Source organism: Marmota marmota, unplaced genomic scaffold, assembly GCF_001458135.2.
Source record: "Marmota marmota marmota unplaced genomic scaffold, marMar, whole genome shotgun sequence".
In the NCBI taxonomy this organism is placed as follows: Eukaryota; Metazoa; Chordata; class Mammalia; order Rodentia; family Sciuridae; genus Marmota; species Marmota marmota.
Genome location: NW_025999898.1, coordinates 880,192 through 905,574, shown reverse-complemented (window position 1 = coordinate 905,574; position 25,383 = coordinate 880,192). Strand labels below are relative to the sequence as shown.

General features: G+C 44.2%; 1 protein-coding gene and 1 non-coding gene across 4 annotated transcripts in view; both read left to right on the top strand.

The window, feature by feature from the left end:
- Positions 1-13,665, top strand: part of LOC107158477 (SEC14-like protein 4) — a 17,855-nt gene extending 4,190 nt beyond the window's left edge. For 2 of the 3 annotated variants that reach the window (XM_048798231.1, XM_048798232.1), the window contains 10 exons: positions 5,569-5,612; positions 5,898-5,957; positions 6,084-6,272; positions 7,593-7,688; positions 7,995-8,055; positions 8,999-9,082; positions 9,379-9,485; positions 9,563-9,702; positions 9,795-9,954; positions 11,864-13,665. In XM_048798231.1, coding sequence (XP_048654188.1) covers positions 5,569-5,612; positions 5,898-5,957; positions 6,084-6,272; positions 7,593-7,688; positions 7,995-8,055; positions 8,999-9,082; positions 9,379-9,485; positions 9,563-9,702; positions 9,795-9,954; positions 11,864-12,088 — 1,166 coding nt within the window. In that variant the 3' untranslated portion in view covers positions 12,089-13,665. Of the gene's footprint in view, positions 1-5,568; positions 5,613-5,897; positions 5,958-6,083; positions 6,273-7,592; positions 7,689-7,994; positions 8,056-8,998; positions 9,083-9,378; positions 9,486-9,562; positions 9,703-9,794; positions 9,965-11,863 lie in introns of all 3 variants that reach the window. The other variant, XM_015504909.2, reaches the window with a different exon arrangement.
- Positions 7,278-7,355, top strand: Trnag-ccc. The gene has a single exon. It is a non-coding gene; the product is annotated as a tRNA-Gly (tRNA).
- Positions 13,666-25,383: the final 11,718 nt, after the last annotated feature.

The window sequence follows — 25,383 nt, the reverse complement described above, 5'->3', positions numbered from 1 at the left end:
AATGGGGGGGGGGGTCTCAGGAGAAAGCATGGTAAACCTGGGGAGCAATGCTGCAGAGCAGTAAATAACAGGCTTTGCATCCTCCTGCTCCGGGTTAAATTCTGAGCTTCCATGTGCATTAACACCACACAAAATCCCCACTGAATCTTAGTTTTTGCATCTGCAAAATGGGTATGAGTCAGTGAGTAGGCACAGAGTCGAGGTAAAGTTAGAGTGAACACCCAGAAGGTCCTCAGGAATTAACTGGCCTGGCCTTGAATGAGATACCATTGAGCACCATCTTCAGGACTTGCCTTTGGACCTACATCCAGTTGCCTGTGGACAGAGCTATTTTATTTCCTTGAGGAAACTGCATGTCCCCGAGGGCACTGAGTACAGCCAACAATTAAGGAAGTGGATTTAAATAAAGGGAGAGAAAGAGTTTCTTGAAGTAACTATAGCAACAGCCTAACAAACGAATAACAGAAACCACAGCAAGGTTTAGGGGAAAAAAATCATTTTAACTCACTGCATCTCACAGGATGAATTTTGTACTTGAGGTGAGATTAGCCCAGAAATTAGACACACACTGCATGGTTTAAAACACCAGTCTTCAGAACTCTGGTTTGTGTAGAGAAGAGTGAGGGGAAGAGTGGGGATGTGGGGATGAGAAAAAATATTATTAAAAGAAGTTCCAATGTTTGTTTTGGTTTATTCAAAACAAATAAACAAAACAAAACACCAGTCTTCAATAGGCCTGCAACTGAACCCCAGCTATGCAACATTCTAGGCTGTGGCAAGTCATTCATTGTCTCTCATCCCCACTTTCCTCTTATATATAACAGGCATATTTGTCCCTACCTTTACGGTGTCTGTGGGTCAAACATGAGGTCACAGATGTGTACAAGGCCCGAATGAAGGAAGCCTCCAGAGGCTGGTTGTTTCCTTTTGTTTTGTTCCATCCTTTTTTTAAGAATTCTTTTTTTATAAACTTTACTTTTTAAAACAGTTATAGATTTTTCAGGAAAATTGCAAAGATAGCATAGAATGGTCTATATACCCTGTACTCTATTATTGTATCTTATCTTTGTATGATACATTTATTACAATTAATGAATCAATATGAATACATCATCATTATTATAACTAAAAACTCTATATTATATGGATTTCCTTAGTTTTTCTATTGCCAGATTTCATTTTACATTGACATTACATTTAATCATTTGTCTCCTTAAGATCCTTTTGGCTGTAGTAGTTTCTGTTTGTTTTTGTTTTGTTTTGCTTTAAAAGGGAGCATATCATTGTCATGTGCCTGAGCTAAAGAAGGAGTTGGAACAGAGTATTTCTAGAAACCAATTGACAAGGCACATCTTCATTCATTTTCTTTTATTACCATAAGGAAATGTCTGAGACTGGGTAACTTTATGAAGAGGTTTATTTAGCTCACCATTTTGGAGGTTCACACATATGGTGATGGCCTTCTTGTTAGCAGAGTCTCCAGATGACACAGGGCATCACATGGCAAGAGACAAGGAGCATGCATGTCTGTCTCTCTTCTGGTCTTTCTCCTTCTAATCAAGTTGCTAAGATTCAACCATGAGGGCTCCACCCTGATGACCTTAATCTAATCTTAACCACTTTCCAGAGGCCTCATCTCTAAATACCAGAATTAGATTAAGTTTCCACCCTCTTAATACCTCACAGTGGGGATTAAATTTCGACTCATGAAACCTTGGGGACATGCTCAAACTGCATTTGAACCGTAGCCTATCAGTCTTTTCTCCTCCTGTGAAGTCTTTTTGGGTTTAAATCCAGCTTTTGGGTGTCTGGTGTGTTCTTGATAAGTAAGTGAGATCACAGATCACAGATCACAGATACCTTAAGCTGCCAGATCATTGAAAAAGGAAAGAATCTCAGATCGAGTGTGGCCTTTTACTTCCTGCTGTAGGTGACAGGACTGTAGATATGACCATCCACGTGGGTGTCAGCCATGTTACTCCCTGCCTTACCTACCCTGAATATAGACCAAGAGAAGTTTGAGTGATGGAGCTGAGCTTCACAGAGGCTTCTCCCTCAGGCCTAATAATGACAAGCCTTGGGCTGGGGTTGGGGCTCAGTGGTAGAGTTCTTGCCTAGCACTTTCGAGGCCCTGGATCTAGCCTCAGCACCACATAAAAAAAAAAAATAAATAAAAAATAAATAAATAATGTATAGTGTCCAACTGCAACTAAAAATAAATATTTAAAAAAATAATAATAACAAGCCTTCCCTAAACCTCCTTCTGATGTCCTTCCCCTCTGTTTCTTTATCTCCATTCTTCATAAGTGTCTGTTTCTCCCAGTCACCTCCAGCCCCATAAGGGCAGTATCTATGCCTGCCCTGGTCCCCTTAGTCTGGCACATAGTAGGTACAACTAAAAACTCTATCCTCATATCCCATCATCAGCACCCAAAGCACTGTTTATAGGATAAGAACCCCCAACAGATAATAGAATAATATTGTGAATAATTATGTACTAGTAAATTTAAAAATATAGATGAAATAGATGAATTTCTAGGAAAAAATATATAGGGCTAAAATCCAGCATGAAGAAATAGAAAATGACAAACTAATAAATTTAAAGAAATTGAGGGGCTATGGATATAGCACAGTGGTAGAACACATGCTCAGCCTGTTAGAGGCCCTGGGTTTGATCCTCAACACTGAAAAAATTAAGAAGAAGAAAAAGAAAACGAAAGAAAGAAATGGAAAAGGTAGTAAAAACCTCTACTCCCCCAAAACTCAAACTCCAGGCTTTATAGGAAAATTCTTCCAAAATTTTAAAGACTGGTTAATTACTATCTTATATGAATTGTTTTAGGATATATGAAAGAATGAGGCTTTTTCTTTTCTTTTCTTTAAAGAGAGAGAGAGAATTTTTTAATATTTATTTTTCAGTTTTCAGTGGACACAACATCTCTTATTTTATTTTTATGTGGTGCTGAGGATCGAACCCAGCACCCCGTGCATGCCAGGCGAGCGCACTACCACTTGAGCCACATCCCCAGCCCCAAGAATGAGGTTTTTTTCTTATGAGTCTTGAGTATTATTTCAAATATAGATAAGAACAATTAAAACAAAAACGAGGAAGTCTATACCTGTTTTACTTGTTAATATAGTAATAAATATAAATAAAATATTACATAATAGAATCCATTAGCGTATTAAAATTATGTGACATCACCAAGAAGAATTTATCTTAGGTCTGCAAGAATAGTTCAACATTAAAAAAATCTATCAGTGTCATTGAAATCATTAATAGATTTAGAAATGAAAAATCATATGGCTATCTCAATTAACACAGAAGAAGCATTTGAAAAAGTTCAAATCCTATTTATAAGACAAATGTCTTGGGGACTGGAGAGTGGTAGAATGCTTGCCTAGAATGCACAGGGCTCTGGGTTCAATCTCTAGCACCCAAAAACAAAAACAAACAATTCTTACAAACTAGGAATAGAAGGGAATTTCCTTAACTTGGTAGTAATGGTAACATAGCACAAATCCCCAACAAATGTTATGAATAAGGGTAAATTTTAGATACATTTCCTTTAAGATCCGAAACAAGGAGAGGATGACACCAGTGAACATTATGATTTAAACAGAACTAGAGACTTTTGCTAATGCTATAAGAAAAGAAAAAATAATCAGTAGTTTAAAGTCTGGAAGGAAAGAGTTAAAAGTTTTTCAGATTCATTACATATCTCCCTTGAAAACCACAGGATCAACAGAAAAACTCTAGATCTAAAGAGAAAGCTTAACCATATTTCCAGATACAAAATTCAATAGTATTTTTTTTCCTGTGGCTGCAACCAATTGTAAAATATCATGAAAAAATGTATATTATTCCAAGTAACAACAAAGCTTATAAAATAACAAGACATTTAACCTGGAGCACAGAAGATCTATATATGAAAAAAATCTTAAAATCATTGAAGTATATATAACTGCTCTGTTCAGTTCAGTAGCCTCTAAGCACATATAATTATTAAAATGTAAATTAAGCCAAATTAAAACTTGAGATCTTCTGTCATACTAACCAAAGATAGGACATTTCCCGTCATTATAGAAAGTTCTGTTGAACATCACTGACACAGAGGTGATTTTTAAATAAATATATAACTGGGAGAAAATATTTTTTACAAGTGTAAAAAACAATTTACACTTGATAGCTCCTCTTGATATATTTGCACAGATTTCCATTGACAAACATATATATGACCTCTGAAAATGGGACTAGGATCACTTGTGTGGCAGATTTAGCCTCAGTCAAAGCTGCTGAGGAGCCAGAAGCAGTGGCACCAGCCTGTAATCTCAGCAATTTGGGAGGCTGAGACAGGAGGATGAAAGTTCAAGGCCACACTCAGCAACTTAGTGAGCCCTTATCTCAATAAATAGATGAATTAATTAAAAGAAGAGAGCTAGGGCACACTCAGTGGTGAAGTGCCTCTGGCTTCAATCTCCAGTACTTAAAAAGAGCTGTGGGCTATTTGTCTGTTTAGGCAATGAACGGTACATTATGGGAGATAATCAGAATTGAGCTAGTGGCCTCAATGGTTATTGCTGGAGGTGGTTCATGATTAGGGCAGAGGAATTCTGGGTGATATCAGGCCCTTTCCACTTGAAAATCTCTAATCTTGCATCTCAGAGCAGCTCCATCAATGAACAAATTCAACAGTGAGACAGTGGTCTTAGAGAGCAATGGTCATGGCATTTCTAAAATAGAACATAGTTGGGTGTGGTGGCATGTACCTGTGGCCCTAGACACTTGGGATGCTGAGCCCAGGAGTTCAGGGTCAATCTGGGTAACATAGCTTGTCTCCAAAAATTAATTAAATCAAATAGAGCATAACATTTTTTATTAAAATATAACAATTTCTTCAAAATAAGTAATCACAACAATAGCTACTCTTTATTGAGAATTTAACTGTGGACTGGGAACATAGCTCGGTGGTAGAGTGCTTGCCTTGTATGTATGAGCACCTGGGTTCAATCCCTAGCACACACAAAAATAGTGAGAACCTCCTGTGAGCTAGGTATTATGCCAAGCACTTTATCTACTTTATCTCACACTTTCCTTTGAATTACTAAACAAATTATTATTCCTATTTAACATATTTTTAAAATAAAGCTCAGAGAAGGTAAATGGCTTGTTCCAGGTTGCATAGGAAACAAAAAAGACAAAACTAGAATTCAAGCCCAAGTCTGTCTGATTGCAAATCCCATGCTTCTTAGCACCTTAACACTGTGGGTCTCAGCTCCTTGGAGGATGCCAACTATTGCAGGCTAGATTGACTTCTAGATTTCAAAGTTTTCAAAGGCCTGGAAACAGAAATCAAGGGCCCTCCAGTGTCTTTCAGAGGAGTAAAGATCCTTGCTTAAGGGAAAAAAAAAAAAAAGGAAAAGAAAAGAAAACATTTCCAGACCCCAGAGTATTCTTGGAGTGTCAGGAAAAGGTTGGGAACACCCCCATCATGTCCTCACGAGCTTTCAGAAAGTGGCTTATTCTCCATCTGGCCTCCAGCGCCTCTTCCCTCATTCTTCTTTCAGCTCGGAACTTCGACCTGCAGAAGTCAGAGGACATGCTCCGGAAGGTGAGGACCCATCATCCCTAGGGTCCTGTTTCCTGCAGGCTGTTCCCCGAGTAGTCAGTGAGAAAGTGTGCCCATTCTCAAATGTCTTCGTCCTCAGCTTCCTGTCTACATCAGACCTGGGTCCCTCCCCTTCAAGCCCTCCTCCTGTCCCTATTCCTAGTTCTGTGTAGTGGAGCCTGCAGATGCTCTGACAGGACATTGGTGGCTGTGGGCAAAGAGACCTGGTCTGGTGTCCCTAGGTGCCTGCAGAGGCCTTTGGGGGCAAGCCTTTTCATGTCTCTGCAGCACATGGAGTTCCGGAAGCAACAGGACTTGGACAACATCCTTTCATGGCAGCCCTCAGAGGTGAGCCCCATGCAGCATCTCTTAGGCCATCTGATGTCCCTCTGTCCCCCAACTCACAACCACCTGAGGGAGCAGGGACATGGTCTAGTGGGCCAGTTTGAGTCAGGGCCTTACCCATGTGTCCAGGTGATCCAGCGGTATGACTCGGGCGGTCTGTGTGGCTACGATTATGAAGGCTGTCCTGTGTGGTTTGACATCATTGGGACCCTCGACCCCAAGGGTCTTCTCCTGTCAGCCTCCAAGCAGGAGCTGATCCGGAAACGCATCAAGGCCTTTGAGTTGCTTCTGCAGGAGTGTGAGCTGCAGAGTCAAAAGGTGAGCAACTGGGGAGTGGGGGTGGGGCACATGGGGACCTAGTCTGTCCAGTTTGGGGCCCTAGGTCCAGGGAAGGATGACACCCTGTCCCCCTACCCCTCATACTTAGAGGTCTGGTGAAACATGAGCTCTTCCTGCTGTCCCCCTCTGTGAGTATCCAAGGTGTACATCATACTTTACTTGCATCAGTCTAGGGTCACCAAAGCCTCTACATGAGACGCTGATCTGGGTGCAGATAAAGATCTAGCTCTGTTCTTCTGGGAATTCTGAGAACAGTGGATACTCAGCTTTGCTTATGGAAACAATATCCCACCATTACAAATTTTATAACAACAAACACCATTGGGTGAGCGTCCCTGATAACAGTAACCCTGAAACTAGGTGCATCCCTTGAGGGGCCTTTGAAGCTACTCGGGAGTTGCTGAAACACAAATATTGAGCTTTATGGGGCATGAAGCTTCTGATTCAAGAAGGCTTCCACATCCTCCTTTGCAGATCTCTTCTCTTTGCCTTGAGCTGCTCTTTGATCCTCTGTATCCTTTAGGTTGAATCTAATGCCATATGTGGCCTAGTTGGTTTTGTGTGTTTACATAAGTAATGAGGCTAAGAAGTCTCCTCTGGTGGAGCTGATATGTCACTGTGGCCTGATTTGGCAAATGACTGACTCCACATGACAAGGGCAAGTCCTGTGTCGTCATCATGACCATAGAGGCTCCCAATTGAAGTCGATAATTATGATGATGATGATACTATATACAAATGCCAGCCTCTGAGTTCTTTATGCATCATTTTACTGAATTTTCATAGCAATTCTAGCAGAACCTAGAATTATCTCCATTTCACAAAGAAAGAGAGCTAGTGGTTAAAAATCAGAGTGGTTAAAAATCCACCCAGAGGGCTGGGGTTGTGGCTCAGTGGTAGAGCGCTCTCGTAACACGTGCGAGGTGCTGGTTTTGATCCTCAGCACCACATACAAATAAATGAATAAAATAAAGGTATTGGGGCTGGAGATGTAGCTCAGTTGGTAGAGAGAGTGCTTGCCTCCCATGCAAAAGGCCCTGGGTTCAATCCCCAGCACCACAAATTAATTAATTAATTAATTAAAGGTATTGTGTCCCACTACAACTAAAAAAAATCCACCCAGGGCCACACCGCCTGCCAAAAGCATAGCTCTGGATTGAATACAGTCATGAAACTACAGATGTTTGTAAAATGCCAAGGGTGTGGGCGGCAGGGAGGTCAGGAGAAGTGCCTGAATCTCTCTGGCCAGGCTCTCCAGGAGCTATGGTCTGACCAGTATAACTGCTCTGATCTATGCAGCTGGGTAGGAAGATTGAGATGGTGCTGTTGGTGTTTGACATGGAGGGACTGGGCTTGAAACATCTGTGGAAGCCGGCAGTGGAGGTCTACCAGCAGGTAAGGCAGGTGCTGCCAGAGGCTGGAGTGGCGGTAGCTCCCAGGCTAATAGGGAGCTGCAGTCCACACTAGCTTCTGGTCTGTGGGAAAGTGGAGATGCCTTCCAGGGGCGCCACAGACCAGCCAGCCATGCTCACCTGGAGTCCACCCTCCAAGGGGATACAGGAGCTAGAATAACACAGAGGAGGGAACATACACTCCTGGGGAAGTCAGGAGGGGCCAGGGGTGGGCTTCTTGTCTCAGCAGTGTCAGAGGCCACAGAAATGGAGGGGTAAGGCCGTGACCAGCCTCATCTTGACTTCACAGTTTTTTGCCATGGTGGAAGCAAATTATCCTGAGACAATGAAGAATTTAATTGTTGTTCGAGGTAAGCCCATGTCTGGGATGGGTTCTGGGGAGGGAGAAGTGGGGAACGGGGTAAGAGGGACAGTAGATCAGCCTTTGAGTTTAGGGCTTCTCAAACCATCCTTTGTGAAGAACTGGTTCTTTTGTTTGTTTGGGTTCTGAGTTCCAGGCCTTTCAGTAGGGCAGACTGATACTTTTGTAACATGCAGAATCCTACACTGGTATATTGCAGCAATGTCGAATAAGTTCTAAGTTTCTCCGTGTTTGCTGTTATTTTCCTTACTTACTTCATTCTAGATTGGTAACAGTCCATGGACCATGCTGACTAATGAACACTCTTTGAGCAGGAATGATCCCTGTGTTCAATGGTCATGCAGGGAGGGGGTCGCCATGGGTGCCTGCAATCAGATGATCTGGGTTGAATCTAACTAGTTCTGTGACTTTGAGTTAAGTCTGTTTCACACCATTGAGACTCAGTTTTCTCATTCTGTGGGATGAGGAGGCAATGAAAGAAAGCTGGTATGAGACACTCTATGGAGAAGATAGCACAGAGCCCAATTCACAGAAAGTACTCAGTGAGAGGGACCAAGTTGGGATGAGACAGGAAGTCTAAAGCAGATGCCCTATCTACTTGTACTAAAGAGGATCCCAAAGCCACCTGAAAAAAATCACAAGTACACAGAGGCACCACTGGGGTCAATTTTGACACTTGGCCCAACCCCTTACAACTGGGATAGGGGATACAGCCATTTATTGAGAGGCAGCTACTGTGCCAAGTGTTACCCATAACATGATTTCACAGCACTAAGACTCAGAGAAGGTGAGTTATTAGCTGAAGGTCACATAGCAGGGAGTGGCAGAATCTAGATCTGTCCAAATCTTGTCTAGCACATGCCCCTGGGCATGGCTTTATATACCAGTGTCTTCTCTGGTCCAGCTTCTTGAGGGAGTTTTATGTGTTTCAGCCCCCAGACTTTTCCCAGTGGCCTTCAACTTGGTTAAATCGTTCATGAGTGAGGAGACACGCAAGAAGATAGTGATTTTGGGAGGTGAGTGACTTGGTCTCCTGGAGAGACCCTCTTTGCATCTGCAGAGGTCAATGCTGAAGGCCCCATTTCTGTCTGGCTCATCTTGACTCAGTCACTGACCCTGGGTGACCCAGTCAGCTTCTGTATACAAAAGCAAGGCTTTGACTCCTAGACCAATGGCCTGGAAACCACATAAGCTCTTGGATACTCTTAGGAGTAGATGCCCAGGGTACAGCCAGGGACATACTATGTCTCCTTCCTGGGCTCTCTATTGATCTCCCTGAGCTCCTTGGAGGCCCCCTCTTGTTCCCACATAGACAACTGGAAGCAGGAGCTGTCAAAGTTCATCAGCCCCGACCAGCTGCCTGTAGAGTTTGGGGGGACTCTGACTGACCCTGATGGCAACCCCAAGTGCATAACTAAGGTATGGAGTGCCCAGAGGATGGGGGCAGAGGGGAGACCACCGTGGCCTAGTGTCTACTCACCCACCTTCACCCACAGATCAACTACGGGGGTGAGGTACCCAAGAGCTACCACCTGTGCAAGCAGGTGAGGATGCAGTATGAGCACACAGTGACCGTGGGCCGTGGCTCCTCCCAGCATGTGGAAAATGAGATCCTGTTCCCAGGCTGTGTGCTCAGGTAGGGACAGCGACCGCTCCACACCTGGGTGCAACTGGAAGAGGCTCCAGGGCCCGGGCAGGAGGTCATCAGTGGGGCTCTGTCTGTTGCAGGTGGCAATTTGCATCAGATGGTGGAGACATTGGCTTTGGGGTTTTCCTGAAGACCAAGATGGGGGAGCGGCAGAGGGCTGGGGAGATGACAGAGGTGCTGCCCAGCCAGCGCTACAATGCCCACCTGGTGCCTGAGGATGGGAGCCTCGTCTGCTTCAAGGCTGGTGTCTGTAAGAGCTGCAGGATTCACTGGAGTTATTGTCCTCTTCCTGACAGAGAAAAGAGCTGGTCATCTCTTGCCAGTCCAGCCTTCTGTGTGCCCACTATTTCCAGCTCACAGGGAGTGTGTTGGGGATCTTATAAGCTCTTAGGTCCCACAGGGTCCAGGGGAGTCGGTTTTGGAATCTTAGATCTGAAAAGTGGCCCCTACATGTGAATACAAGGGCAGAGATTCACTACAGAGGAAGAGCTGGAGTTCTGAGTCTGGGGCTGTGAGCTCAGTCCTGGGAACTCTCCATAGGAGGCTGAGGCAGGAGAGTAAATAGCCATGGGCATACCGCTAGTTGCATGGACCACCCTGCTCCAGGAATCCCCAAAAGGTGGCTTCCTCTAGCTGCTTATCCTTTGTTCTCAGATCACCCAGGACAGAGGCAGTTTGGTTAATTTTACCAGAAACAGTACTGCACAGTATATTAGTCAGCATCCCGTTACTACAATAGAATACCTGAGATAATGAACTTTTAAGGGAACAGATTTATTTTGTTTCACAGTTTTGGAAGTTCCAGTCCATGATCAATGGACCTCGTTGATTTGAGCCTATGGCAAGGCAGCACATCATGGCAGGAGCGTGAAGTAGCACAAAATCGCTTATAAGTCAAGGAGCAAAAGAAGAAAGGAAGAGACAGGGTCCCACAACCCCCTTTGAAGACATGTCCCAATGACCAAAGATGGGGAGTGGCCACACCCCCTAAAGGTTGCAATAGCTTCCAATAGCACTATCCTGGGGACCAAGTCTTGAATACATGGGTTTTTAGGGGACATTCAAAATCTAACTATAGCACCAAGAAACTGCTCACCTTCCACTTTCATAGTGAGTAGAGCAAGGAGGGAGGGAAGACAAGGTCAATTTCCTGTGAAGAAGGAGGATTTGTGTTAGTAACACTTTAACCAATATATTACCTAGTGCAGCCTGAGGAAAGGGAGTATTAGGAAGGTGGTGAAAGAGAAGTCTGGATGATTCCATGTCCCAAAGTCCATGCTAGACCTTGGCACTATAGGAAATGCCTTCCATCTGTGAGCTGGAAAAGCTGCTCATGTAGCTCAGTTAGTGCTTGCCTCCAGAGGAAGTAGGGCTGCTCTTTGGGCTGAGCCATTGGGATAAGGGAGTCCCAGTTCCTCTCCCTTGCCCTCTGGTCACTGAAAAGTCATATCACCTCTCTAAGTCTCGGTTTCCTCATTCATACAATGGATGTATGAGCTTTCTGTCACTATAACAAAATACCTGAAGCAATTAACTTATAAAGAGAAAAGGTTTACTTTAGCTCATGGTCTGGCAGTTTCCACTCTAAGATCTAGCAACCCCATTACTTTGGATCTCTGGTGGGTGGCAAATCATGGTGGGAGCACATTGTGAAATAAAACCACTCACATCACAAGCCAGGATGCAAAAGAGAGAGAGAGAGAGAGAGAGAGAGAATAGGGTCCTACGATCCCCTTTAAGGGTACCCCCAATGGCCTAAGGACATCCACAAAGCCCCACCTCCTAAAGATTCCATCATGTCCCAGTAGCACCACCCTGGAATCAAGCCTTTAACATGTGGACCTTTGGGAGACACTTATCCATAGCAATGAGAATGACAGCACTTTCCTCATAGGTCATTCTGAGGATTCAGGAAGCTGGAAGGGCTGATGTAATGCCTAGTGGCTAAAAGGGGCGACACAGCATGTAGTGGGTCTCATGATTCCTTTATGTACTACAGGCACCATCCAAGGAGGTAGGAGTGAGCAATGGGCTAGGGGCTGGGCAGTGACTGATTCTCAGGCCCCACCCAAGGCCCTGGACAGCCCATTTCCAGGGCCACCAGCTGTCCATATGTGCTGGGCTCACTCTGCCTGACGTGTCTTTGCAGATGTCCTGCGCTTTGACAACACCTACAGCCTGCTGTATGCCAAGAATCTCAGCTATACTGTGGAGGTGCTGCTCCCTGACAAGGCATCTGAGGATAAACTGCAGAGTCTCAATGCAACGAAACCCTCTTCAGTGCATTGAGCACCCTAACAGCCTCTGTCCTGCTCTCTCCAACCCCTTTACACCCTGCTCCTTGCTCCTGCCTTCCCAGGTAGGATGGTGTTGATGGTCACAGAGAGCCATCTATCCCACATCATCATCTCAGCCCACTGTGGGCCCATTTGCATAGTGGCCAAGCAGCGGGGAGGGAACCAGATGAGCTTCTCATCCCCTGTTCCTAGAGAGTGAGAATAGCATGACCCTGAGTTCACCAAGGAAGGTTCCTCCCACAAGGTCTACCCATCCCAGCATTTACCCATGCTTAGTGTCCTAGCTTGGGGCAGGGGGTATATATGAGCACCAGATTTGGCAGGGAGCACTGCTAGGTGCAGGCCTAAAGAGCAGGGAAGCCCCATTTTCTGCATGCAGGAGGTCAGTAGGAATAGGAAAGGCCAGCTGAGGTAGCTGGGTAGAAGAGGGGGCAGGAGTAGGAGGCTCAGGTCCAGCTGAGCAACAGGGCCTCTTTAAGCTTGTTCTCCCGCCTTTTAGGGAAAGTCAGAAATGAAGAGGCAGGTCCTTGCAGGGGTACCATCAGTGCTGGGGGAAGCCATGCTGAGCCCCACAAAGTTGGGTAGATAAAGATTGAGTCTCCAATGACCTCTCCTCCCCTCCACCCTTGTCGGGGTCTTGCCACATTCAGCTCTGGTTCTTTGTGGATCCAGTAGGGGCCAAGACCAAAGTACAGCTAGAAGCAGGTGTCACGGTGCTGGGTTAAAGAGTGTGAGCTGCCACCTCAGGGTGCTCATGCTGGTCTCAGACTTACTTCTTGGAGAACCATTCAACTCTTCCTCCATCTTTGTATCTCATCAAGGGGAGAATAGAAAGTCTGCTGCCAATGTCCCTCCCCTTTTGTGATCCAGGAGCTGGCTATAATGGCAATGGTTGCTCTAAGACTGACCCTCCTGGTGCTCAGTTAGGACAGCCACCGGCTCTGCAGTGTGGACTGTACCCAACAGAGTAGACCTCGCCCAGGAATGAGCTGAGGAAGCCATCAACTTGAGCTAGTGTCTTGGTGGGTTGACTCTGGGTGGCAATGAGGCCATCACCTGGAGCCTGGGAGCCCAGGTTATGCTGCCCTGCACCCTGGTCTCTGGCTGGGCCATGCCAGGGGCCACCAATATTTCAAAAGACTGTGTCCCACCCAGGTGGGCTTAGTCTCTGGCTCAGAATCACTGATCCTGCCCTCTTGGTCTTTTTGCATTGCTATCCCACATGGCAAGAATACTGAGTACCCAGCTATATCCCCTGGAGTGAGTGGTCAGATGTTGCTGTAAAAGGGATCTTTGCTGCAAAGCATTAGCATTCTGGTTGCCACAGCCCCTCCCAGAGACCAGAAGGTCTCAGCACATGCCACCCGGCCAGGCACTTTGCAAACAAGATGCCAGGCACCAGCCCCTTTTCGTCTCTCAAGATTCTGTGATTTCATTTTCTTCAGTTGATAGGTGCTTTCTGTTACCCAAGATGTATTTTAAGAGACAAAATGATAAGGCTGAGGAAGGCAAGGAGTCTTTAGGAGAGCCCTGTGGGAGTTTCAGCTCCCTATCCCTCCTGGCCCCTGCAACTGGGGCAGCTGTTTTGTTCATGGCTTGGAATCTGAGCAGGAGCTCTGTTGCAATAAAAAACAAACTAAACTAAACTTCTAAATCCCAGTGCCATGAGGAATTCCTGTCCAACATGGTGTTTAAGCAGATTGGCAAGGGAAAAAAAATGGGGTGTGTGGGCAACTGCAGTTGGGAGGACCCTGTGCCAGATATCATAAAGCCCATCTGTTATCATAATGTGGACTCAGAAGTGCTTCAGTTCAGCCTTCAAACCTCCTGCCTAATAACAACATTTCTGGATTTGAACCCTGACCCTTACCCTTCTAACCATCCAATTTTCCATTACCAGCACAGCCTCATGCAAGTTGCAAATGTTGCTCTGCCCTTGCACAAGGGTTTCCTGAGGTCCTATTTACAAAAACCAGACACAAATACAGGCTGCCTGGGAGGCGGGGTGATAAGTAACAAGGAGACCATGTAAGGGCACTATTGGCTCCAGATCCCAGAGCAGGCACAGTGAGTGTACTATGTGGTTAAGCAATAAGTACAGCAGTCACCAGCAGATGTGACAGCAGAGTCTCCTACCTGGCAAGGTGGACAGGGGCACATTGAGAGTTCAGCAAGGGATTTGTCCTCAACAACATCATCTTTAACTCTCAACAGTATCACTTTAAAAAAAAAAAAAAAAGGAAGTCACTCAGAGTGGGGCACTGGCTCACTCCAAGTTTGCTTCTTCATTTATTCATTCATTCTTAAACATCTATTGAGTATATGCCCAGCACTAGGCACCACAAGCTCTGGGGACACCAAGGATGTTGAACTGACCCAACTTTGCTAAAAGGAAACTTGCCTACATTGAAGGAAGCAGAAGTGATTCTAATAATAATCAAATATTCATGTGGTCATCATGTGCACTTGTGGGGGGCAGGAGCTGAATTTTCGGGGACCATCCAACAAAGAAACCTGACAGGTGTAAAATGAGCTTTGCCTAAGGAAGCGACCACTGAAGGATGTATGGGGTTTTTGTTTAGGTGCAGGCAAGCCTTTCTAGACTGAGCAATGAGGTATGGACAGCCACGGGGTTCCTGGGACTGGAGGAAAGGTGGGAGCATTCTCCTGGCTGGGGGTTGTAAGACTGGAAGACGCCGCACCACACAACACAGATCACCAAAGAGGTTCCACTTTATTACAAAAGGCTGTGGGTTTATATAGACCTAAGGAGAGGTCGCAGGGCTGAGGTAGATAACGGGTCGCCCGTTTATTGGCAAGGTCTTCCATATGTCAGTTCCAGAGCCCAAGAAGTTAATTCTTATTGGGGCTAAGGCTTCCCACCAGCAGGATTTGAACATTGGCGCCGGGGGGAACATTTCGCGCCAGTGAAAGAAACAAAGAGGAGAAAGAGGGTCATTAGACGCCATGTTGGGGTTTTTCTCTGGGGTGCTGCTGCCATTATATGTTTTCCCAACAGGGGTAAAACTGATAACAACTTCCCAGTGTTTTTTGTTTCTTCAGAATGACTACACACATTAGATAATGATTATTATTTTTTTTAATTAGCCAGGCACAGCAGTAACACACCCTATAATACCAGCTACTTGGGAGGCTGAGACAGGAGGATCACAAATTTGAGGATAGCCTCAACAACATAGTAAGACCTTGTCTCAAAATTTAAAAAATTAGTCAGGTGTTGAGGGCCACAGCTGAGTCGGAATGAGGCATGGCATTTTTGCCAGAATGGAGTGGTTGAGAGGTGACACCAGCAAGCCATTGAGATGATAATGGTTATGTTAAGCTGTGTATTCAATTGTATATTAGACCCCTGCTGTCCGCCTCAGCCTGCTACTTTGGAGTTCTCGAGGGGATTCCCGGAGAGTTCCCATTGGTTGGGGAAGTGCGGGAGGAGGGATTTCCGGAGGAGGGATTTCCGGTTGGTGTGGTATTTCCCGGGAGAAGGCCGTGTGCGTGGCGTTCGCGGGAGTGCGGAGAATAAAGGAGTTCCTGTTTTGAACCTACAAGGCTGTGTGGTGGTTATTTTGTGCCCAGCCAGACTGCGGCAGTCAGGGGCAGTGGTGCATGCCTGTAATCCCAGCAGTTCAGGAGACTGAGGCAGGAGGATTGTGAGTTCAAAGCCAGGCTCAGCAATTTAGTGATCTCCTAAGCAACTCAGTGAGACCTAATCTCCAGATAAAATATTAAAAAGGGCTGGGATGTGGCTTAGTGGTAGAGTACCCCTGGGTTCAATCCCTAGTAAATAAACAATAGATAGATAGATAAGTAAACTTAAAGCATGTTATAATGCAGGTTACAAAACAGTCTTGGGCTGGGGTTGTGGCTCAGTAGTAGAGCACTCACCTAGCATGTGTGAGGCCCTGGGTTCAATCCTCGGCACCACATAAAAATAAATAAAAATAAAAGTATTATGTCTAACTACAACTAAAAATAAATAGTTAAAAAAAAAACAGTCAGGAAAAATGGCAAAATTTTAGCAGGAGGCCACCCATTTAAACTCCTGCTCAAGATGAGGTGTTGGAAATACTGAGGCCTCACTTATCCAGGAACTGGAGACAAGACTTACTCTTCCCAGCTCAACTCCTCACAACCTTTGGAGGAAAGCAGGTAGGGGATTTTAGGGGTGTCTTATGGCAATTGGAAAGTCTCCTCTCCGATGTCCTTCAAATCTTCACCCCAGCCCAGTTCACCTTCCAAGGAACCCATGCCAGAGGGGACAGCACTGTGGAACATCTGTCACCACAAGTGTCCAGGGCAGGTCTTCGGCAGTGCTCCATGGCACTGCACTTCAGTTTGCACAATCCTTTATATGCAACCTGAAAGGAGACCAGGATTATAACTCCATTTTACAGGCCAGAAAACTGAGGCTTAGCAAGGGGTACTGCCTTGGCCAAAGGCTTGGTGTCCAATGGCAGAATTGGAGAAGGGACCCAGATCAGCTGCCAGTCCCCTGCTCTGCTTCTTGAGAGGAGAGGATTGCTGTGGGCATGTGGGCCCTGATAAGAAGGTTTAGCTTGGGATGGGGACACAAGATAGGACAAAGTGACGTGTGGGGTCTCTGGAGTAGGAGGGAAGGCTCAGAGTTTAGAGAAGCCTCCAAGAAATTTGTGCCTCTCAGTGGGTTGTGACAGTGCAGGCTTAACTCCTTAACACCTACTGTGTGCCATAGCTGAGCTGAGGCACAAAGCATCATCTCCAGCTTATCGATGAGGAGAGTGAAACTCAGGGCAGGAAGTGAACTGTCCTGTTGCACAATGTAAAGAGGAGGAGGTAAGATGTGAACAGTAGGGGGGGAAGGGGATAGATAGGCTTGGTGGCTTCAGAGAGAAAGCAAACTGAGCCAGCTCAGGAGCTCACATGGCCATGGTGACCCCTGCCTTCAGCCACCAGGGGCAGTGTTGCTCTGAGAGCATGAATAGGGCTCTCTTGCCTCCAAACAGCTCCTGGAATGGCTGCATCACAGGCATGCTAAGGCCTGAGAGGCCAAGTTCACCAGGTCTGGGGTGTTTCAGTCCTCCTGGAGTGACAGAAAGTGGCTCTGCCACTGCTGGCTGGACTTCATCTTCTTTCCTGTGCCTTATCAAGCCTCCATCAACTCTGGATTAGATCATTAGAAGGAGTCCATGGGCCTCCTCGTGCCCATTCCTATCCCCTTCCATCCTGACTCCACAGGGCAGCCATAAAAATATTTCTGAAATGGAAGTCTGATCACATCGCTCCCTGTGGCTTCACTGGCTCCTACTTCCCCCTGGATCAAATCAGACTTGTTGGTGTCTTACAAGAGCCTCAGTGATCTGGCACCACACCCCTGTTCCAGTTTCACCTAACAACCTGAATTTACCCAATTCTTCAAGCTCCTTTCTTCTTCCCTGCCTTTGCGAGGACTCCCTCCCCAACTTCATTCTGTGTACCCTCAAGACCACTGGAGTCCTCTTCTGGAAGGTCTTCCATAGGCCCCACCTCCACTTAGGCCTAGCAGAATTAGGGTCCCTCCTCCATACTCATGGAGGACCAGTTTTTCTCACATAATGGAGCCATCATCTATCTTATGTTTGTCTCCTATTTGCCCCTAGCAGCTAACCCAAGCTGCACTCCCCAGATGCTCCATAAATCCTGGAAAAAAAATAATAAAATAGATGCAATTTATTGAGCACCTGCATAGTCCTGCTGCCCTATGTACTAGTCATCCTCCATTTTTTACAGGGAAACAAAGTGAGTCTTAGAGACAGCATCATTGCTCAGTGGTGGCACTAGGACTGGAATTTGGAATATCTGACTCCACAGCCATGTGTCTCTTTGTTAGTCAGTTTTCCATCACCATAATGAAATTCCTGAGGCCACTGATTTATAAAGAGGAAAGGGTTATTTGTGTTTCCAGTGTTGGAGGTTCCAGTCCAAAATCAGGTGACCCCATTTTTTTAGGCCTTTGGTGAAGATAGCACACCAGGAGTGCATGGCAGAGCAAAATAACTTATGTAATGAGCCAGGAAACAGAGGAGGAAGAGACTGGAGTCTGTAGGGCAAGCTCCAAATGGCTATAGTTAGGTTCCCTCACAGAGGCTTCTGGTAAGCTATGTTTTTAGTGTGTAGACAAGTTCATAAACACTTTGATTCAGCATAGGTATTCAAGGTCATAAACATCAGCTTGTGAGCATGCACTCTTATGTAACCTGTTGGCAATGTGCCTTCTTTATTTGGTCTGCATATTAAAAAGCCTATGGGGACTTTATTAAAAAGATTAATGTATACTAAACATATTAAAAAGACTGAGGGACTGAGGTTTTGCCACCTCTGAATAAAGCGTGTCTACTATCCCAACTGCACTTCACATCTTCTTTCACCTGCCAGGATCCTGAATCTGTTTCCCAGGGTCTGAGCCTCAGTCCCACACAGTCGCACATCTTCTGCCAGGGAAAACCTCCAGTGACCTAAGGACCTCACACTAGGACCAACCTCCTAAAGGTTTTACCACCTTCCTAGAGTGCCACTCTGGGGTTCAGGTCTTTAATACACAAGCATTTGGGGGACACTCACCCAAACCATAGCAACCTCCCTGACCTCCAGTCCTTCAGCCTTGAAGAGATACTCGAGGACAGGGGGAGCAAGGCAGCAACATATCAGGAAAGAAGGAAGCAGAAATAATGGACTTGCCTAACTGTGTCCTTGTCCTGGAGTTGATGGCAGGCTGGGTGACTGAATCAATAATAACATGAAAAACCAACATTGTTGATAGATCATTAGAAGGAGTCCATGGGCCTCCTCATGCCCATTTCTATAGCTTTACCACATACCAGGTGGTGAATGAGGCAAATTACTACCCTCTTCTCCATTGGCCATCTTGCTAACCCCATAGGAAAAGGATATTATCAGCCCCAACTTAACAAGTCAGAAAACTGAGACTCAAGATCACATAGCACATTGAAGGCAAAGCTAGTATTCAAATCCAGACCCATACATTTCATATGGTATTTCAGCACCTTCCATTTTGAACTATTTGGATATTATTTGCTTGGTGATGGGAGAGTGATTACCACTAATTGAGCTGTTTTATGTGGTCATCTCCAGACCCAGTTCCCCTCCCCAGTAGTCTTGAGTACTCCAGTCTCCCCAAGGATGGTGATGGAAGTAGACAAAAGATTGATATGAAAAACTTAGGACACTCCTTGTCCTCAGTGTGCCCCCAGGCACTATGGGAAGGGTTGTGCCAGTCCTGGGCAGGGTATATATTAAGAACTCTTTCACTTTGTGGCATCTTTTGTTACTCTTCTCCATGCTTATAATCATAGAAACCCATTCCTGTGATAAGCAACCAGAGAGAGCATCATATGAGAGAGGGAAGGGAAGAGCCGATAAGCTTAACCAAGAGCTGTGTTGCCGATTTAGGTGTCTTTGAGGGTCTCCTCCAGTAAAAGTCTTGACTTCTTAGTGGTTGTTCATACTTCCTGGCTCAGGCATCAGCAATAATAGTATCATCAACATCATTGTTATCATTTTCATACATTTCTTTATTTTCTGATTATAAAGGGAGAAGAAAATTAAATAATAAAGAATTAATTTAATGTCTACATCTCTCACTGGACTGTCTCTCTGATATACTGCATTTCTGACTAGAACCTTATACATGGTAAATGTGCAATAAACATTTATTGAGTTAAAAATTGAATAAGCAGTGAATTGAAAGAAATCAAAAAACAAACCATTAGAACTAATAAGTTCATCAAGTTTTCAGGATACAACATTAATATACAAAAATTAGTTGTGCTTCTATACACTAAAACACTCTGAAAATTAAATTCAGAAAACAATTTTACTTATAATAGCATCAAAAAGNTTTTACCACCTTCCTAGAGTGCCACTCTGGGGTTCAGGTCTTTAATACACAAGCATTTGGGGGACACTCACCCAAACCATAGCAACCTCCCTGACCTCCAGTCCTTCAGCCTTGAAGAGATACTCGAGGACAGGGGGAGCAAGGCAGCAACATATCAGGAAAGAAGGAAGCAGAAATAATGGACTTGCCTAACTGTGTCCTTGTCCTGGAGTTGATGGCAGGCTGGGTGACTGAATCAATAATAACATGAAAAACCAACATTGTTGATAGATCATTAGAAGGAGTCCATGGGCCTCCTCGTGCCCATTCCTATCCCCTTCCATCCTGACTCCACAGGGCAGCCATAAAAATATTTCTGAAATGGAAGTCTGATCACATCGCTCCCTGTGGCTTCACTGGCTCCTACTTCCCCCTGGATCAAATCAGACTTGTTGGTGTCTTACAAGAGCCTCAGTGATCTGGCACCACACCCCTGTTCCAGTTTCACCTAACAACCTGAATTTACCCAATTCTTCAAGCTCCTTTCTTCTTCCCTGCCTTTGCGAGGACTCCCTCCCCAACTTCATTCTGTGTACCCTCAAGACCACTGGAGTCCTCTTCTGGAAGGTCTTCCATAGGCCCCACCTCCACTTAGGCCTAGCAGAATTAGGGTCCCTCCTCCATACTCATGGAGGACCAGTTTTTCTCACATAATGGAGCCATCATCTATCTTATGTTTGTCTCCTATTTGCCCCTAGCAGCTAACCCAAGCTGCACTCCCCAGATGCTCCATAAATCCTGGAAAAAAAATAATAAAATAGATGCAATTTATTGAGCACCTGCATAGTCCTGCTGCCCTATGTACTAGTCATCCTCCATTTTTTACAGGGAAACAAAGTGAGTCTTAGAGACAGCATCATTGCTCAGTGGTGGCACTAGGACTGGAATTTGGAATATCTGACTCCACAGCCATGTGTCTCTTTGTTAGTCAGTTTTCCATCACCATAATGAAATTCCTGAGGCCACTGATTTATAAAGAGGAAAGGGTTATTTGTGTTTCCAGTGTTGGAGGTTCCAGTCCAAAATCAGGTGACCCCATTTTTTTAGGCCTTTGGTGAAGATAGCACACCAGGAGTGCATGGCAGAGCAAAATAACTTATGTAATGAGCCAGGAAACAGAGGAGGAAGAGACTGGAGTCTGTAGGGCAAGCTCCAAATGGCTATAGTTAGGTTCCCTCACAGAGGCTTCTGGTAAGCTATGTTTTTAGTGTGTAGACAAGTTCATAAACACTTTGATTCAGCATAGGTATTCAAGGTCATAAACATCAGCTTGTGAGCATGCACTCTTATGTAACCTGTTGGCAATGTGCCTTCTTTATTTGGTCTGCATATTAAAAAGCCTATGGGGACTTTATTAAAAAGATTAATGTATACTAAACATATTAAAAAGACTGAGGGACTGAGGTTTTGCCACCTCTGAATAAAGCGTGTCTACTATCCCAACTGCACTTCACATCTTCTTTCACCTGCCAGGATCCTGAATCTGTTTCCCAGGGTCTGAGCCTCAGTCCCACACAGTCGCACATCTTCTGCCAGGGAAAACCTCCAGTGACCTAAGGACCTCACACTAGGACCAACCTCCTAAAGGTTTTACCACCTTCCTAGAGTGCCACTCTGGGGTTCAGGTCTTTAATACACAAGCATTTGGGGGACACTCACCCAAACCATAGCAACCTCCCTGACCTCCAGTCCTTCAGCCTTGAAGAGATACTCGAGGACAGGGGGAGCAAGGCAGCAACATATCAGGAAAGAAGGAAGCAGAAATAATGGACTTGCCTAACTGTGTCCTTGTCCTGGAGTTGATGGCAGGCTGGGTGACTGAATCAATAATAACATGAAAAACCAACATTGTTGATAGATCATTAGAAGGAGTCCATGGGCCTCCTCATGCCCATTTCTATAGCTTTACCACATACCAGGTGGTGAATGAGGCAAATTACTACCCTCTTCTCCATTGGCCATCTTGCTAACCCCATAGGAAAAGGATATTATCAGCCCCAACTTAACAAGTCAGAAAACTGAGACTCAAGATCACATAGCACATTGAAGGCAAAGCTAGTATTCAAATCCAGACCCATACATTTCATATGGTATTTCAGCACCTTCCATTTTGAACTATTTGGATATTATTTGCTTGGTGATGGGAGAGTGATTACCACTAATTGAGCTGTTTTATGTGGTCATCTCCAGACCCAGTTCCCCTCCCCAGTAGTCTTGAGTACTCCAGTCTCCCCAAGGATGGTGATGGAAGTAGACAAAAGATTGATATGAAAAACTTAGGACACTCCTTGTCCTCAGTGTGCCCCCAGGCACTATGGGAAGGGTTGTGCCAGTCCTGGGCAGGGTATATATTAAGAACTCTTTCACTTTGTGGCATCTTTTGTTACTCTTCTCCATGCTTATAATCATAGAAACCCATTCCTGTGATAAGCAACCAGAGAGAGCATCATATGAGAGAGGGAAGGGAAGAGCCGATAAGCTTAACCAAGAGCTGTGTTGCCGATTTAGGTGTCTTTGAGGGTCTCCTCCAGTAAAAGTCTTGACTTCTTAGTGGTTGTTCATACTTCCTGGCTCAGGCATCAGCAATAATAGTATCATCAACATCATTGTTATCATTTTCATACATTTCTTTATTTTCTGATTATAAAGGGAGAAGAAAATTAAATAATAAAGAATTAATTTAATTGAATTCTGATTAATTTTGCTCTAAATTTCCCCAATGTGATTGTAGCTACTGTATTAGACAGTGCAAAGGGATCATATTTCTTGANTTTTACTTATAATAGCATCAAAAAGAATCAAACATTCAGTAATAACTTTACTCATGAAGATGCAAGACTTGTACACTGAAAACTACAGAATATTGTAGGAAAAAGCTAAAGAAAACAAAATTGAATGGAAAGAAATTCCATTTTCATGGACTGGAACACTTACTATTGTTAGGATGTAAATACTACTCAAAGCTAGTTACAGATTTAATGCAATCTCTATCAAAAACCCAATAATATTTTTGTAGAAAAAAGAATTTGCTGGGCTGGAGCTGTAGCTCAGTGGTGGAGCGCTTGCTTTGCACGTGTGAGGCGCTGGGTTCCATCCTCAGTACCACATAAAAATAAATAAAGATATTTTGTCCATTTACAACTAAGAACTATTTTTTAAAAATGCTGAAATTCATATGAACTTTCAAGAGATCACACATAGACAAAGAGCTTCCAAATAGCCAAAACAATCGTTAGAAAAAATAAAGCTGGAGGTCTGATACTACCTGACTCAAAATTTACTATGAAGCTAGAGTAATCAATACCATTTGGTAGAGACGTGAAGACAGACATTCTGATATTACTTGGTTATTATTTGCTAGGTAATTTTCTTATTGTGTGCACACATTATAGTGCATGCTAATGCAAACTACATGGTATAGCCTACATGCGTTATAGGGTATAGCATGGTCAGCCTATTGCTCCTGGGGTACAAATGTACAAACCTGTATAGCATGTTACTGAACACTATAAGCAACGGGAACACAATGGTTAATATTCGTGTACTAAAACATCTAAACATAGAAAAGGTACAGCAAAAAATACTAAACTAAGAAATTTTCAACTCCATTATAATCACATAGGACCACTGTGGTATAACCATCTATTGTTCATCAAAATGTTGTGTGGCTCCTGACTATATTGGTATATGCTACAAATTGGATGAACTTTGAAAATATACTTTTAAAGATTCCATTAATATGAAATATTCAGAACAGGGAAATCTATATAGAAAGTACATTAGTGGTTGGGGCTGGGGTTGTGCTCAGTGGTAGGGTGTTTGCCTAGCATGCATGAGGCACTGTGTTCAATCCTCAGCACCACATAAAAATAAAGATATTATGTCCACCTAAAACTAAAAAATAATTTAAAAAAAAAGAAAGTACATTATTGTTTGTCAGGGGCTGAAGTAGGGGAGCAGGAGTGAGGAATGACCAATGATGGGCTTGGGGAAGAATGATGTAAATTAGTGTAATTAGATAGTGGTGATGGTTGCATACAACCTTGAGAATATATTAAAAAATCACTGAATTATACCTTTTAAGAATAAGGAAATTCCATGCTTCACCACATAATTGTCCCAGATTTTATGCTAATAATTTTTTTGCAAAAAAAGTCCGATGTAAACATTATGTGAATTTTTAAAATTTTTGCTGGTATTACTTAAAAATATTTATTACTAGATTGTCGTTGGGTACAAGATTGGGATGCATGGAATACTTGTGAATATATCTTAAAATTGAATAGTTCAAACAATGCACGTCATGTCTTTGTGACAGCATAGTGAACCGTTTTCCAGTCTGAAAAAATGTTAACACATCAGCTGTTATTGAGAAATTTACTATAATGTTGCCAAGTGTGGACTTACAAATTTTAATCTTCCTCAGTACCATTCATATAAAATGTGGTTACCATGCAAGTCAGCTTTCAGAAATATACTGACAATACCTGTGGACTGAGGATTCTAGGGTTTCAGTGTGCAAGAAGACAAATGTGCCTCCATATTCCTCTAATGAATACATTGCTGAGCTGTTTGTCTTTTAAGCCACATGATGAAGAGAATTAGACCATGTGATGAATACATAATAAGAGGTTATAAATCAATTTTTGGACTGAAAAAGCAAGGTGTATTGATTACGCAGTGTTGACAATTGTGTGGGGAAATATGGTTATTGTCTGTGAATTATATTACACTTAAATTTCTTTTAATTTAAAAAAGAAAGTAAAGGGCTGAGGATGTAGCTCAGTGGTAGAGCACTTGTCTAGATGCACAAAACCCTGGGATTGATCCCCAGTGCCATTAAAAAATTTTTTTCTTAAATAAATAAGATGAATATGTTGAAGGGTAAAAGCTGGTACGGGAACTGTCCCAGGGGGTGACTCAAAGCATCACTGGGACTCTGGAGCACCCCAATTCCCTTTCCAAATCTCCTTTTTAGGCCCTAATTCCCATTTCTGTGGTCTGAACACCCTCCTCTCCCCCCGCTTGCTTCTTCCCAGAAATGCTTGCCCCAGGTTGAGACTCCTGTACCCTCTCTACCCACCCCATACTCGCTCAACTAGTTCTGGCATGATTCCCATAGAGCAAGTGGACAGGAATGTGCTGAACACTGGGGCCAGAGGGGCAACCCTTTCATGTTTCCTAGTAACAGCCTGGAAGGAGGGATCCTAGCTCGCAACTCTGTCTACCCGCCTGTGGTAATTTGTTTATGTGTGGTTGTTGTTATGGTCCCCTGGGAGCTTGGCAAATAAGTTGCTAAACACACCATGGGAGGCTTGCTTTGAGAGGGTGTGTACAGAAGGTGGGGGAGGGAGGTTCTCCTGTCCCAGGCCTTTGATTTAAAGAAGGGAACTTTAATCCTATTGGCCCCAAGACAGCCTGAAACTCAAAGAGATAGATGCC